The following is a 15,673-nucleotide window of genomic DNA, read 5'->3' on the forward strand; positions in this document are numbered from 1 at the left end:
TGAGGATGGTGTATATGGGCGCTCCCTTGTCATTACTCGGCCCTACTCCGTCATCTTTCTTTTTGGCTCGGGCTTTACTCTCATCGTGTTTGGCCCTTCAGCTATCTGACTTTGGCTCGGCCTTCTTTTAATCGCGGTCTTCTGGTTGCCGACCTCCTTGCTCATCTCGGATCCCTTTAACGTACAGCTTCAGGTGTCCCGCCTTGATAAGCTCTTCAATCTCCCTTTTTAGCTGGTAGCAGTCTTCGGTATCGTGGCCAATATCTTTATGAAATTGATAGTATTTATTGGGGTTTCGAGAACCCGGCTTGCATCGGCCGTGGTCTGCGAATGTACCTGTCATCTTGAATTTGTATCAGAATCTCCTTCTGCGAGGTATTCAAGGGAGTATATTCAGGACTTTGAGCTCGATCCGTCTTCTCGGTTCAGTGGTAGGTCTTGGTCGGCTTCTCATCTTTACGATCGTCACCTGTTGGCCTTTTCTTCTCGGTCTTCCCTTCGTTCGCTTTTCGCGCTTGGAGCACCTCAGTCATGTTCGCGAACTCGTTACACCTCTCCAAGAGTTCAGCCATGTTCTTGGTTGGTTTTCTGGCGAAGCCCTTGATGAGGTCCATGTCTGAGAGACCGTTGCTCATCGCCATGTGTGCCGTAGCCTCATCCAAATCCTTGATGTCCGAGGATTCTTTGTTAAAATGAGACGAATGCTCGAATCGACTCGTCGGGCCTTTGCTTCACCTTCAGGAGATTGATTGTTGTCTTTTTATGTTTTATACTGCTATGGAAGCACGTGACGAAGGCTCGACAGAGCTAAGTGAAGCTTGTTATAGAGTTCACCGGCAACCATGAGAACCATGATGTCGCCACACCTTTAAGAGATGAAAGGAAAGCTCGATAGAAGACAATTTTTGTTCCCCCATACATGGTCATCATCGCATTGAAATTGTTGATGTGATCCGCCGGGTCAGTGGTCCCATCATATCGGTCGAAGGGAGGCAGCTTGAACCCAGCCGACAATGGTGCGGTCATAATCTCAGGAGGGTAGGGTTGTCATCCGATCAACGAGTAGGCATCTAGGGTCGTCTGCTTCTTCAACCCTTCAACCTGTTCGGCCAACTCTCGTAATCGCCTTTCTACTTCGATTTCAGGTGCTCGGCCATTCTGCCCCTTGGCTCGAGGTTGGCTTTCACGGTCATCCAGTCGAGGTCTGCCATTCTGTTTGGCTCGATCAACTTCACTCCTTGCCCGCCTTTCGCCTTGGTAGTTAGGCCCACGGGGGCTTCTTTGCTATTCTTCTCGGCGCATCAGGCTACGGCGAGATCTTTCACCTTCCTTAGTGATGCGTCCTCCGTTGGGTTCTTCCCACCGTTCCTGGCGTCCCCTCTGTTGCCCTTCCTCACCGAGTTGGTTGGAGAACACCGACCTTTTAGTGACCGAGGCCGTCGGTTCAAGCTCTAGTCTCACCCTCGGGCTCAGGCGATGCTCCCACTCGTCCCGATGAATACTTCTATTAAAGCGTAGAGGAGGAGTTTTTTGGCCCGGCGGATGAGACGACGCGGCTCGACTCAGCTCGGCTCGGTGTCGGTCGGTATTTTATTGTAGGCTTCCCTCGACGAGTGCTGGTGCCAAGGGTGGTGCAGCTGGCGGTTGGCCCAACAGCCCTCCCTGGGCCATCTGGCTCATGAAGGTACGCAACATCTCATTGGTACGAAGCACTTACAATTGAATATCCATATCCTGTCAGTTGTTCGCTGGGGCTTCAGGGTCCAAATTTTTTGGCACGGGAGGTGGTTGCTGCAAATTCAACCCATCCAAGTTCGGCTCGGCTTGGGGCTGGCCCTCCGTTGCTGTTTTCAAGACACTTCCTCTATTACCTCCGTCTCCTGGTAAGGCCAGGTTGGCCGCGACACTCGCACTGCACTGGGTTCCTCCTCCTCGTGGGGGTCTTCTAGCCGCACCTTGCCATGAGGTTTCAGGGGGCGGCGAACGCCTTGTTCGTATGTCGGGCTGCGGATCATCTCCGCGAGAGCCAGAGCCGTGCTGGCCCGAACTTGTTTGTATGACCATTATCTTTGCTCTTCGGATTGGTAGAAACGACAATGCTTAGCTGACGTCGTTCCCATAGACGACGCCAAACCTGTTGTGTGTGGAAACCTCTGTCACCTGGTTCGCCCAAGGATGAACCTGCAAAAAACTGAGTGAGCACAAAAGAGCCGGTGTGGCTCTGGCCAAGGACTCTCCGATGCCTAAGTCAGGTCTCCGGTGCAACAACATTTCAACTTAGAAAAAGCGAGATGAGCTTTTGAGCTCCATACCTGGGTATTTATAGGATGAGTTGAGGTAGCCGGAATGAGTCCTTGTATGGTAAGAGTCCTTTTTTGGTCGGGCTCTTCCATACGGAGCGAAGATGAGAGTTATTCTCAGAGTCAGACTCTTAATAAGGTAAGAGTCCTTATTGGAGCGTGATTTTATTCCGTCGTTGGATCACAGCCCGATTCATATCCCATGGCTATCGGGATACGATGACGTGACTCCGTGATTTTGGCAAGTCGTGGCACCACCTCTAGAGAGGTCTCGGCCTCGGCCTGCCTTGGATGGCCGAGCCCGAGGTGCTAGGCTCCGTTGTCGGCGTAGGTGGGGATACGGTGTACCGGAATGCTCGTTCGGAGAACCTCGGCACAGGGCTCGGCTCGGTAGGTTCTCTATGCGTGACCGATCTCCTGATTGTTCGTCCCGGTATTCGTCCTTGGGGGTTTTAGTCGCTGGGACGACCCAAATTGGCTCGACCAAGTGCTCGGCTATCGGGGCGCTCGACCCTTTATGTTCGGCTATGTCGTTGAACGGGATGATCTCCGTGCCAGGGCCTTGTTTTCTCCTCTGGTGTCCAGTTTGGTGCGGCTCATTATGGTTCGGCTCGGTATTCAGGTTCGGCCCGTATATGTCCACATGTCACCCTCCGAGTGAAGGACATTTCTATAACCCATCACCGCCCAACATGGGCAAGTGGGCAATCATCTCTTGAATTTGTATGTTAAATGTTCCAATTTGAACCAAGCCCAGAAGCTGTTGGACAAAATTTCCAATCGAGATGTCCGAACATGGACAATTCTGATCACGGGTTTTGCTCAACTGGGTCCTGCTAAACTGGGGCTTGATCTCTTCTCTCAGATGCAATATGATGGGGTTTGCTCGAATTGTTTCACTTTGACTAGTCTTTTGAAGTGTTGCTTGTGTCTTAATGACCTTCAGAAGGGTAAGGAAATCCATGGATGGGTACTGCGGAAGGGGGTCGGATTCGATGTTGTTTTGGAGAATGCTATGATTGATCATTATATCAAATATGGGAACTTTGATTATGCAAGAATAATCTTTGAATCGATGACCAAGAGGGATACAGTTTCATGGAATATAATGATTGGTGCATATCTGCATTTTGGGGATGTAGATAAATCACTTGAGTTATTTAAACAATTGCCCGTTACAGATGTTGCTAGTTGAGATTTATATCTACACCTCGTATATGTGATGGTGGGACCATAAATAGTAATGTTATCACCAATATTCAAAAATGGGAATTAAAAGAACCTTGAAAGGCAGTGTGGCCCTTGCGTCCAAACATAGAGAGGAAAAAATGACCGCAACACCCCCAAGAAAGGTGGAAATCCTACCTCTATTGATGTTTTTGTACACACTCATTGCACGGGGGCCACATTGCCTTTGAGGGATTCCTCTCCCTTCAAAAAATTAGAGAGTCAATTAAATACTCACTTAGATTTCTTGTAGGAGACACAATTTGGTTCGGCCCTCAAGAACTAGTTAAAGCCGAGTCATTGGGTAACTTAGTTGAATTATTATATGGAGGGATCTCTTGATGTGTATAACATTGAAATTGACTAGTTAAATGTTTCTATTAAAAAAACACTAACTAATTGATAGTTATCTACTTATCCTATACCCTGGTGAAATTTATATTTTAATTTATTTTTTCTATATTATTTTTGTTCACATCTTATGTAAATTTACATCTTTTTGTTTCAAAATCCGGTGCATCACATAGGTTTTGTGCTAGTATATCATAATTTGTGTTATCAACAACTAGTGCAAACTTGGAATCACTAATGAATTATTTATTTATTTTGTTATACTCTTCACTAAAACTTTTAAGAGAAAAAGATCCCTCCCGAACTGCATGCAGTCTACACCTAGACACATGCCCACATGAAATGACTACGACGTGCCCTGAAATGAAAGAATTTCACACCATTGATGGTCCTACACACACTCTCATTGACCCCCCACACTTGTATAAGGGCCACGCAGCTTTGCAGCGATTTTCTAACCAACTTTTAATATCACATCATAGGTATTTGGATTATTTAGTAAATCAACAACCAAAATAAATGCATTTATGCCATGGAAGTTTTATCCAAACTCTTCTCTGCTTATCGTGATTTAAACCTTTTTCAGGGAGTTAAAATTTCCAGATCAGCCCCTGAATTCTCTCATCTCCTTTTTGTTGTTGATGTTTTCATCTTCTGTCGTGCAACTCAGGATGATCTTCTGACAATAAAGGCCATCCTTGATCTTTTCTTTGATCTTACTGGCCAAGAAATTAATCTATCCAAAAGTGGGATCCATTTCAGCAGAAATGTTCCTAATACGGTTAGAAGTTCCCTTAGCTCTCTTCTTGGCATTAAGGAGATATCCAAAGACTCTACTTATTTGGGTACTAATCTCTTTCACTGCAGGTCCAAAGTTAAGGAACTTGAAGGAGTAGTGTCACGGATGCAAAGAAAACTCTCGATTTGGAAATCCAATTTTCTGTCCTATGCTAGGCGTAGTGTTTTAATTCAATCGGTCTTGGCCTCTGCCCCTGCTTATTTGATGAATTGTTTTCTGTTTCCCTTTAAAACTTGTCGCAAGATTGATTCTATTTGCCGCAATTTCTGGTTGGGCAACACTGGGGGAGATAAGAAAAAATTTTCTCGCATTTCCTGGGATAGAATGTGCACCCTCAAATCTAAAGAGGGACTAGGGTTTCGTAAGGCTGAACACCATAACAAGGCCTTACTGATAAAGCTAGGATGGAGATTGATCACTGAGCCTTCCTCGATTTGGGCTCGAGTCCTCAAAGCTAAATATTTTCCTAAATTATCTTTCTTTGATCAAAGAACTCGCGTGAGAAAAGGTTCCTGGACTTGGAATAGTATCTCCCATGTTATTCCATCCTTGGAAAAAATGGTGATAAAAAAAGTAGGAAATGGTAATTCCACTTTTTTCTGGACTAAAAAATGGATCCCTTCTCTATCAGATAATCTCTCTTCCTTTTCCATTTCTCTTGTTACTTCTGCTACAAGCATGGAAAAATTTGACAGGTTCAGAGTGGGTTCTAACTGGAATTTTGATTTACTTAATTCTATGTTACCTGCACCTATCTATTCTCGAATTCAATTAATGAATTTGTCAAACTTAGAGGATAGATGGTGGTGTGGTAGGGACAAAAATGGTACCCTCAATAGTAAACTGGCTGCTAGAGAAATCACTCATAATTGTGGTCTTAATAATTTGTTTATTAAATCTTGGTGGAATTTCTTTTGGAAACTCAAAATTCATCCAAAATTTAAACTCTTCTTCTGGCGTTTGCTCAATGCAGGACTTCCAATCAGGGCTACTCTCTCAAAATGGCTTACATCGACTTTTCCTGTGCTCTATGTGGAAATTGTATCGAATCCTCCTGGCATTTGTTCTTATCTTGTGATTGGGTTAAACACATATGGGAGGCCAGACCTCTGGGCCTGAGAACCAAATTCTTGGCTTATGAAAGCCTGATAGATTTCTGCCTAGCACTTTACTTTAATCATCATCTAGATAAACAAACGTTAACCTGGTTTTTCAGTGTCTTTATTATTACTTGCTTCTTTATTTGGGCAACTAGAAACAAAGTTGTCAATGGGTCAGGACAGCCTGATCCACTTTGGATTATGAAACATATATGCAAATGGTTGGTGGATTTAAAATTATCCCCCCCCCCTTCAATTTCATCACAGGATGTAATTGTTAGTAATGTGGAGGATTTCTTAGTACCTACTTCTTTTTCCTTACCTGTGCTCAATATTGTTGTTTTAATCTGTGCAGGATACAGCATACCTGGACTAAGTCAGGCAGGATGGTCCCATATCTTTTTGAAAGATGACAATTTCATCTTTCTTGCTATAGGTTATATAAGTACTACTAATGATATATATGGGACCTGAAATTTTTGGTATTCAATCAGGCCTAGATCATGCTGCTAGCATGGGGTTGAAGGTTAAAAAAGTATGGTGCTCCAATCCACACATCACTGATATTCTTCCATCTCCAACTAAATCTTCTTGGCCCTGGTATTGTATTAAGTATTTAGTGTATATCTCTGATATGGCCCAAGAAATAGTGTTTGATAAGCAAGGCGACCCTTTTTGTATAGCTATAGCCATGAACCTTGCTAAGTATGCTCAATCCAAGAATACTGTATATCTACCTTTGCTTTAGTAATATATCTTTTGTTTTTCCATTAAAAAAAAAAAATAAATGCATTTATTATGCCCATATAGGTTCAACAACAATAGAACTTAATAAATAGGAAGAACATGTTAAAATCATGCCTGTGATCAAATTTTTTCTTTTCAGTTGGTCTATTTAATTAAAAAATAACATTTATATATTCATCCTAAATAACCAATATCGAATAAAGGAACAATCTCTTAAATGGTGGCATCTAAGCAATGTATTAATCTTTAATATTAGTGAACTAGTCTGGTTTCCTTGGTTCGTGCTTGGCGCGTTGGTCAAGTGCTCACTTGCTGAACGTTTGGTCACGGGTTCAAGTCTTGGAAACAACCTCTTTGGAAACAGGGGCAAGGCTGCGTACATTTGACCTTCCCTAGACCCTGCCAAACGCGGGAGCCTTGTGCACTGGGTATGGCCTTTTATTTCATTTAGTTTTACCCAATCACAAACAAGTCCTATTCTCTCATAACATAACTAAGCATTCATGTACCATGCTTCATAATTTTTGCTATTCAATTTTCACTACAACTAAACTTAAAGAACTAAATTCTTTCTTTATTACTCCAACCTCAATTGTTTCTTGGAAATTTCCTTGACATTTTAGCAATTCCATTTGTATCATGAGGTCCATTTTGATTGACTCTGCAATATCTTTAAATTATTAATGGTAGTCTTAAATTTCACAAATTGTACTTATGTAATTAGTCCTTGCTCTTTATACACGTTTTACATATATGTTGTTGTTTATTTATCATCTAATTATTCGATCTTTCAAAAAATTATTGGTCCTATAAACTATTTTGGAACAACCACCCCCACCCCTTTTTATAGTTGAATGTATCAATAATAGCATTTTGTATGCTACTTTACATGCACTTGGTTTTAACTCTGTGACTCATGCTTTCATTTTAATCTCTCTTTTTCATCTATAAGAACCAAAAGAATTTATATGCAATTATTATAAATGTTACTTGTTTATTAATCTTAATCACATCTAATTTTTCTAATTTTTATTAAAGTGAATTGGTTTAATGCTTGAAATTAGTAAAAAAATGTGCTAAAATAAAAAAGAACTACTTGTCATTTAAAATTATTCTTTTTATATTATTTTTTACTCAGCTATTGATGAAAGAAAAATCTCTTCTTTCAACTTCCTCAAAATTCTTTTTGTATAATAATTAAAGGAGAGATTTTCTTTGGTTAAAATTTTGAAAGGAAAAAACACACCATTTTAAGAATTAGTGAGATTATAAGGGTATGTATGGTAACCATTCTGATTCAAAAAATTGATTCTGGGTCAGAATCGATTTTTTCTGTTTCTGAATTTTTGGAGTAATTCTGTACCAACAAATGTTGTATGGTAAAAAATTGATTATGCTATACAGAGAAACAGAAACATGTATGGATTGCCATTGATGGTTGGTTTTTCCCTCTTAATAAGACTGGGAAGTTTTCTACAAAAATTGCTGCTAAACCATTGAACTGTTTAAATCCTTTGTTGCTACTTGTCCTATTGATAAGAATGATAAGCAGATGTTATTATCTGTTCTTGCTGTATTTTTTACTTCATTTGGTTGGCCCGAAACTATGCTATTTTTGGTTCTCATAAGCCTAATCCCCTACGAAAACAATCCAGGTTGATTTTCAAATGGGCCAATGCTTTAACAGTGAGAGAAAGAAAGCCTCTTCACCTGTGATTGGGCTCCTCTGTCCTGCCCTTCATTTCTACTTTAAGAAAAGAATTTTTTTTGATGAATTCCAACCAAAAAAGAGGAAAGGGGGGGGGGGGGGGGGGAAACACAAGAGGAGGAAAAAAAAAAGAGGGGCAAAAAAAAACACAAGCAACCTCTGTCCTGCCCTTAATTTCTACTTTAAATACAGAGGAGGATTCTCAAAGAGAGATCAGTTTATAGACGGTGTTTTAATTTCATTTTTGTGATCTAAGGTTTTAAACCCTAGATCAGAAAAAGAAGAAGAAGAAGAGAAATAGTAGTAGAAGTACAGATGAAGAAGAAGAAGAAGAAGAAAGGAAACATTACCTGAGTTGAAGGAGATGCAGATGATCCAAGCTTTGATAAATCAGAGCTTTTCCCTTCGTTCGAACAGAGGCTGAAACAATGGAGAGAAGAGGGCTAGCAGTGTTCTTCGTTTGAGAGATGGAGAGGTAAAGCCGTTTTAGGTTTTGTTATGTTTTGAGGGAAAATTCCAAAAAATACCCCTCTAACTTAAGTCGTCCTAAGTCTACCCGATTTTTCATAAAACCAATTCTTAGAATTGAGAAACTCCATTTTGGTGTTTCTCAAAAGCTTGCCAGAATTCATTATATCACCCGGTCCGTTTCAAAGAATCACAGAAACGGACCGGACAAACCATACATAATTTGATTCAATTCTGGCCCCAGAATCAGAAAAAATGCCATAATCCATTTTTTGAAAAGTTACCATACATACCCTAAGTGTTGTTTTTCTTCAAAACTCGATTCATATATCTGGTTGGATATATAGTTTTCAAACTTTATTGACAGGGAGACCCTAACCTCCCCTTTTGTACCAAGTTTGACTTCAAACAAACATCATCATTTGTTAAAATATAAATTAAGAAAACTAATCGAAATACAAATCTTAGGAAGATTATGGACCATCAAAATACAAATGAAGAATGCAATACTTGGCGGTCCAAACTTTGACATGTAATAATAGTCTTTCTTCTCAGCCACTTGTGAATTAGTTTGGTTACGTACACGTTGATGACCGCAGCCATTTGTGAATTAGTTTGGTTACGTACACTCTTACATGATTTTGGTGTTTCATTGCGTACTTCTATGCTGCTATGCGCCTATTCTGTGACAATCAGGCTGCTTTCCATATTGTTGCCAACCCCGTCTTTCATGAACGCATAAAGCACATCGAAATCGACTGTCACGTCGTCCGAGAACGTATCCAGTTAGGCTGTCTCACTACTTCTCATGTTTCTTTTGGATTGCAATTAGCGGATATACTTACTAAGGCTCTCGGTCGAGATCAATTTCTTTTTCTTTTTTCCAAGTTGGGCGGTCGCAATCTTCATGCTACAATTTGAGGGAGAGTATTAGCGGATCTACTGGTGGAGATCTTGCTGCCACGTCCTCCAAGCAGTTTCCTTCTCAATCTCTCATATTATTTTGCATTAGGATTCTCTTCTTATTGCATGCGATATAGGTTTCCTTCTATTGCATGGACTCTTCTTCTATTTATTCTCTTTGTAATTCTTCATATTGTAATACGAGATTCATTATCAATCAATTACTTATTTCACAAATGCTGCTTAGATTAGTGATTCAAATTGGTTCCGGAATGGGTTTAATGTCTTGTGCTTCAATCTCTCTCTGTGGACTTGAATTTCTTTTATTTCTCCCGACTGATTGTTGACAAGTATTTAAAAGAAGCTCGAGTGCTCATTGCGACCCAAGAGCAGTCGGAGATCGCTTCAGCTCTCAACCTCCTCGATGCTGCCCTTGTTCTCTATCCGCGGCTCGAATCGGCCCTTGAGCTTAAAGCTCGGTCTCTCCTCTACCTCCGCCGGTACAAGGAGGTTGCTGACATGCTCCAAGAATACATACCAAGCTTTAAAATGGTGTCTGAAGAATCGTCCCTGTCTTCTGATAACTCGTCCCAATCGTCCCACCAACTCTCGAAGGAACGAGTGATGCTCCTCTCCTCTGACCACTCCCCTTCTGACTCTACAGATAAAGACCCTACCTTCATATGCTTTTCTGTTTCGGACCTGAAGAAGAAGGTCATGGCTGGTCTCTGTAAGAACTGCAAGAAGGAAGGGCAATGGAGGTATATATCTCCTCGCTTCTCACATATTTTGCGGTTTCAAAGATCAAATTTTTATTTGGTATTGATTGCAGATCATCTTGTTTATGGCAATGCAGATACTTGGTTCTTGGTCAAGCGTGAAAACGTTTAGCTTCCGCAGCATTCAGGAAGGAAAGCGTGTGCTGGTCTGACGACAGCTTCTCCGCCAACTTCGCTGCAAGCAGCGATCTAAGCAACGCAAATCCTCCCACTACACCAACTGATTCGGAGTACGTTGCTCAACTCCTTGGGCACATCAAGCTCCTCTGCCGCCGCTGCACTATCGCTGTCGCAGCCTTAGACGCAGAGCTCTATTCAGAAGCCATTAGGCACTTCTCTAAGATAATCGATAATCGCTGTGGTACTCCACAGGGCTTCCTTGCCGAGTGCTACATTCATGTTATATTAATTCGATCCGAATAAGGACAAAATCCCAAAAGCCAGGATCTCCATAGAGCATTCAAGAAAACAATCAAATAAATAATAGAAAACAGGGATAGAACCACCAACCTTGTTTCGCATCCATAGTGATGATGATCGCAGCGAATAATAAAGACCAAAGATCTAGGTGCTTCCCCTCTATTCCCAAAGTAACTGGCTTGATGAGAATACCGTATGCACAGGGATGATGAACACTGAATATGTCCCTCTCTGTCCAGAATGCACTCCTCAATAGAGATTGAGAATAATTAGTTGTTATGGGTAGAGGGGGGACCTAGCTCTCTTTATATAGTAATTCCTATAGGGTCTGACTCATCACAGTCCCAATAGGAATCTATCTGCCTACCCTAAAGCCAGTCCACATAGGATTCCTAATATAACCCAATGACCTCCTTAATTAGACCAATACCATAATTAGCCTGAGTTTTAGGTTATTTAATATTAGTTCATATTAGGGAATAATAATTCAATTCTAAATAGAATTCTAGCACTACATTCACAGAGCTTCGGCCTATAAAGCTGTCGGCCAGATTGCAGAGTCGATTGTTGATTGCAATCGGGTCCTTGCACTTGAGCCAGCCTGCATCCCTGCTCTCGGTACTCGAGCTAGCCTCCTTGAAACCATCTGATGCTGTTCTGATTGCCTGCGTGATCTGGAGCACTTGAAGCTCTTCTACGATTCCATCTTATGGGACAGGAAGTTTCCTAGCCCTGTGTTAGCTCCAAAAAACTGTCAGCCCAGATTAGGCCGGACCAAAGATCCAGGATGGACGATTAGGCTGCAAGCCGTATGGGAATAACCCACTTAAAGCACGATCCCATCCCATCAATCAGAGGCTAAGCCATGTGGTAGATGCTCAGAGGACACTGGAAAAGAGGAACGTCGCCCAAGAAATGTGAGAACACAGGGCGAGGTGGACCCCACCAAGACTACAGGCAGTTAGGAGTAATGCAAGCCTGGTGGGACACATGGCAGGCGCTGATTGAGGCTGGGGAGTATGGGACCGAGAGAAACAGATTTTGTGGGGAGCAACCACATAAACTGGTAAGCAGAGAGTCTCTCCTATATAAGGAGGATGACTGATACAGAAAAGACATCAATAAACACTTAACAAGAATCAAAAGCTTTACTTTATTGCTTTTGTTTTCCCTTGATTGGAAGGATGTACGATCATGTACTAGGAGTGACGCAGATGTACTTTTGGAGTCCACACTCACATCTGGTATGATCGAAATATACACTTGCTTTTCAATCTTGTTTAGTGCTCATTGGCTCAATTCCTTCTATTGGCAACCTGTTAATTTATCCAGTTTGCGACCTACGTTGTTGGCTTAACCCAAAAGACCTTAGAGCTACTCAGGCAAGAGGGAGACCGACTGCTTGATTAGGAGTCAGATCAAGCCGTATCGACCTTGTTTGAACCTGCGCAAAGGTTCTCACACACCCGCGCTATTTGCACCATGTGCATGTTCCCCTGTACGTGAGTGTTGCGATTTTCTCGCCAACATTTTTGCACGCCCGGTGGGACCCTCATAAGCCAACGACTGCTATGGTCAAACAAAAGAAGGGACCTAGACACCCTTGTAATAAAAAAGAAATCATGATTTATGAAGAAATGGAAAATCCTACGATGGTCGAATTCGCAGACCAGGCCAAGGATGAACCATCTGGTTCAAATGGCAGCAATACCAGTCATGACTCAGTGCACCGACTGGCAGTTGTGATGCACGATGTTGTGGATCCCCTCATGGACAGCATACAACATCTGGTGGACGTCTTCAGACCTATTTCTAATGATCTACGGCATATGATGGCCGCGGTCGATAAATCGGTTGCTAGCCAACAAACCCAGTTCGAGGAGTTCTGTGAAACCCCCCTCGCTTTAAGGCAACAAGCTACATCAGGGGCAAGGCTGCATCTGACGGTTGCTCTGCCTGATGGAACCATTGCATAAACCGAGGGTGGAGGACTCGATGTGGGCCGAACTACAGGCCATCTACGTTGATAGTTCTAGCCAGAACCCTGTCTATGGAGATTAGCCTAGAGTCAGTTTGCTGCAGACGACCTTTGTCAACCCCTATACCAGGGTACGTCTGCCAACACCATCAACCCCATAGGAAGTTACGTGGCAAACAACCTCCCCTCAGGTGTTCCCGACGGCAGCATTTATGCAGCTGCCTTAGGGGCAGGTGGAAATCCCACGATGACTACCCCAATGGGAATGTAGTGGCTGATTGCCGCGAGTACTGCGCAGGTAGGGGCCACTAGACCCGGTCCTAGCCCAAGCATTACAGTCGCCACAGGGGCAAATGCTATCCTTCTTGGGGGTATCCCCCTGTTGGACGAAGTAATGGTAGTGCCAATACCCCGGGGTATAGGGCCACGGGGATAAATATCAGAGAGAACGACCTCGGATTTGAATAGAGGCCGGAGGTGTACTCAGGGGCCAGCCAGGCCTGACCAATCACAATGGTCTATGGCCGGCCAACATGGGGGGACAGGCCGCAGCACAAGGAGCACCAGTGACTATCGATCGAGAGGAGCTGGCTAGGATTATCCAAGACAACATTAACCCCTTCTATAGGACGACCTTATGTCCTACCTACAGGAAACCCTACCCAGAATACTATGATACAGTAGACCTTGGGAGAAATCACAAAATCCCAGAGTTCACCAAATTCTCGGGGAAGACAAGGTTTCTACCATTGAGTATATAGCCCGTTTCACAGTGCAGTGCAAAAACCTAGGTGGGTTGGAAGCTGCCAAGCTTAGGCTGGTCCCTAACTCCTTGACAGGATCGCCCTTTATATGGTATTTCAATTTACCTGCCAATTCTGTGCAGAGTTGGCATGAGATGGAGGAATTATTCCACACTCAATTCTACCGTACTAAGCCCGAGGTCACGATAGGGGACCTAGAAAAAATGAGCCAAGAGCCAGGGGAAACCGTTGAGAGGTTCATCTCCTGGTTTAAGATGGCCAAGCATAAGTGTCACGCCCCTATCCCAAGCTTACGAATAAGCACAATCAAGAGGGTGATTAGGATGACACGCGTCACCCCAATTCCTACCAGGACAGTGTCCCAAGCCATAGTCAACAACCAAGGACCCACCCAAATGATTACATTTGTGTGTATCAAGAAAGGAATATTCCATTAAACATCAGAGATAATATGAGAGGAAGCAATATTTATATAGAGCAGTTACAATATGTTCAACTGGCTAGGTGATACAGTAATAGTTTAACACTGACTACCACTGACCATGACATAACTACTCAGAATAATAGTAAGTTATTACAAAAGTGTTCTTGATGGGCACAAAGCCCCAAAAGGATCAAAAGTGGGGAAGATACCCAAACAACATCAGTGCTCGTAAGCATAATCATCATAGGGGCAACCGTCGCCGTGTTCATAACTCAGGCTCCTTTACACCAATACTATCATACTCTGTCGACTGAACTTCTAAGCCAGCCAAGTAGCCACCATCTGCATCAAAATCTAAAAAGTTGTGTACACAGGGGGTTAGCTCCACTGAGCCAGTGAGGGGAAAGGGGAGTGCACATACACGCAATCACACATAGTACATGAAATGTTAAATATATTTTCCACCTAACAAACAATCTAAGTCATGGTATGTGCTACTGTGATAACTCGGGAGACACTGAGGGTCACTTAACTTATCGCCTCAGTGAAACCTCAATTATCACAAGGGAGCCTACGCTGGTAGAAGCCATCAGACCACCCAGTGGCAGACCCCGATAGCCATCACTATCCCTGACCTAGCCTCTCCCACCTCCATAGGCAACAGGTGCTCAGACTATCCAACATATAAACCCGTGTTGGCAAGGGTCGTAGCATGATGGAGCATAAATCCTAGCCACAGATATACTACATGCAAGTCCTATCGTCCTGAGAGGTATTTCGGGTGCATCAACGTTCCATTCCATCTAGTACCCAGGTACCAGCACGGCACGACGCATGCAAACCAGGATGACAAACAATGAATATAATAAGAATTTCTAGGGTTTCGACACCGGTAGTTCTGACACCATAACCCAATATAATGAAGTAAAGTAGCATATTCACATTTCAACAATTCGTATCCAATATGGTTTTATATGCACAGCCGCAACATGGCAAGAATGAATGTAAGCATATAAACCATCATGTAGTTTATATAGTTATATATTATATATCAAGCCCAAACATCACCCAAAGCCCCCTCACAGTTTGCTTGCTTGTCGTTTGGTGTGTTTGGTAAGGTTTGCCTCGGTGCATGCATACAGATCTCGAAGTCTGAGGATGAGTGAGAACAATGTTAGAAGTGTATAGGTGGGTCCCATGAAGGGTCCCAACAATTTATTTGAAGTTTGGATCAAGACAACAAGGGCGGATGCTGGAACGGAGGCAGCCAGGTGAGTCTGCCCCTGGATCCGTCCAGCCAAACCCTGAAAATATATGGAACTGACTCACGGACAGATGTGGAACATGAATCCGCTAGTGCATCCGTCCAAACCCTGAGACATTCCCAAGAGCGAACTGAGCTACGGGCGGATTTACCAAGTGAATCCGCTCGTGGCTCCGCCCCAGGCTAAACAGCTAGGTTATACCGGACGGACTGACGGGAGGGAACATGACAGTGGATCCGCTCGTGGATCCGTCGACTTTCCTTTAAAATCTGAGAAGATTTCCATCTTCAGCCCTCCATCCATGGAACCATAAGGGTCCTAAGGTTAGGGAGGTGAGTCCTAACCTTCGTTGGAGATCCAAAACACATAGTCCCTTATAGAACTCAAAGGATTCAAGGGATTGGATCCATCTCCAAGGTTTTTCCCAAACCTAAGCTAGG

The 15,673-nt window shown here is 43.0% G+C and overlaps 1 protein-coding gene across 1 annotated transcript; it reads left to right on the plus strand.

Annotated features, from left to right (window-relative positions):
* The first annotated feature begins 4,410 nt into the window (after window positions 1-4,410).
* Window positions 4,411-10,805, plus strand: LOC122668474. Its single transcript, XM_043865033.1, has 3 exons — window positions 4,411-4,659; window positions 9,955-10,333; window positions 10,495-10,805. Exons 1-3 carry the CDS (start codon window positions 4,411-4,413, stop codon window positions 10,803-10,805), a joined length of 939 nt encoding a protein of 312 aa, XP_043720968.1.
* The last annotated feature ends 4,868 nt before the right edge of the window (window positions 10,806-15,673 follow it).

This window comes from Telopea speciosissima, chromosome 7, assembly GCF_018873765.1.
Source record: "Telopea speciosissima isolate NSW1024214 ecotype Mountain lineage chromosome 7, Tspe_v1, whole genome shotgun sequence".
NCBI lineage: Eukaryota > Viridiplantae > Streptophyta > Magnoliopsida > Proteales > Proteaceae > Telopea > Telopea speciosissima.

Coding starts and splice junctions, on each gene's coding strand:
- LOC122668474 (XM_043865033.1), top strand. CDS start 4,411: ATGGAAGTTTTATCCAAACTCTTCTCTGCTTATCGTGATTTAAACCTT. Junction 4,660..9,954: donor GCAGAAATGTTCCTAATACG/GTTAGAAGTTCC, acceptor ATTGTTGACAAG/TATTTAAAAGAAGCTCGAGT. Junction 10,334..10,494: donor GAAGGTCATGGCTGGTCTCT/GTAAGAACTGCA, acceptor GAAAACGTTTAG/CTTCCGCAGCATTCAGGAAG.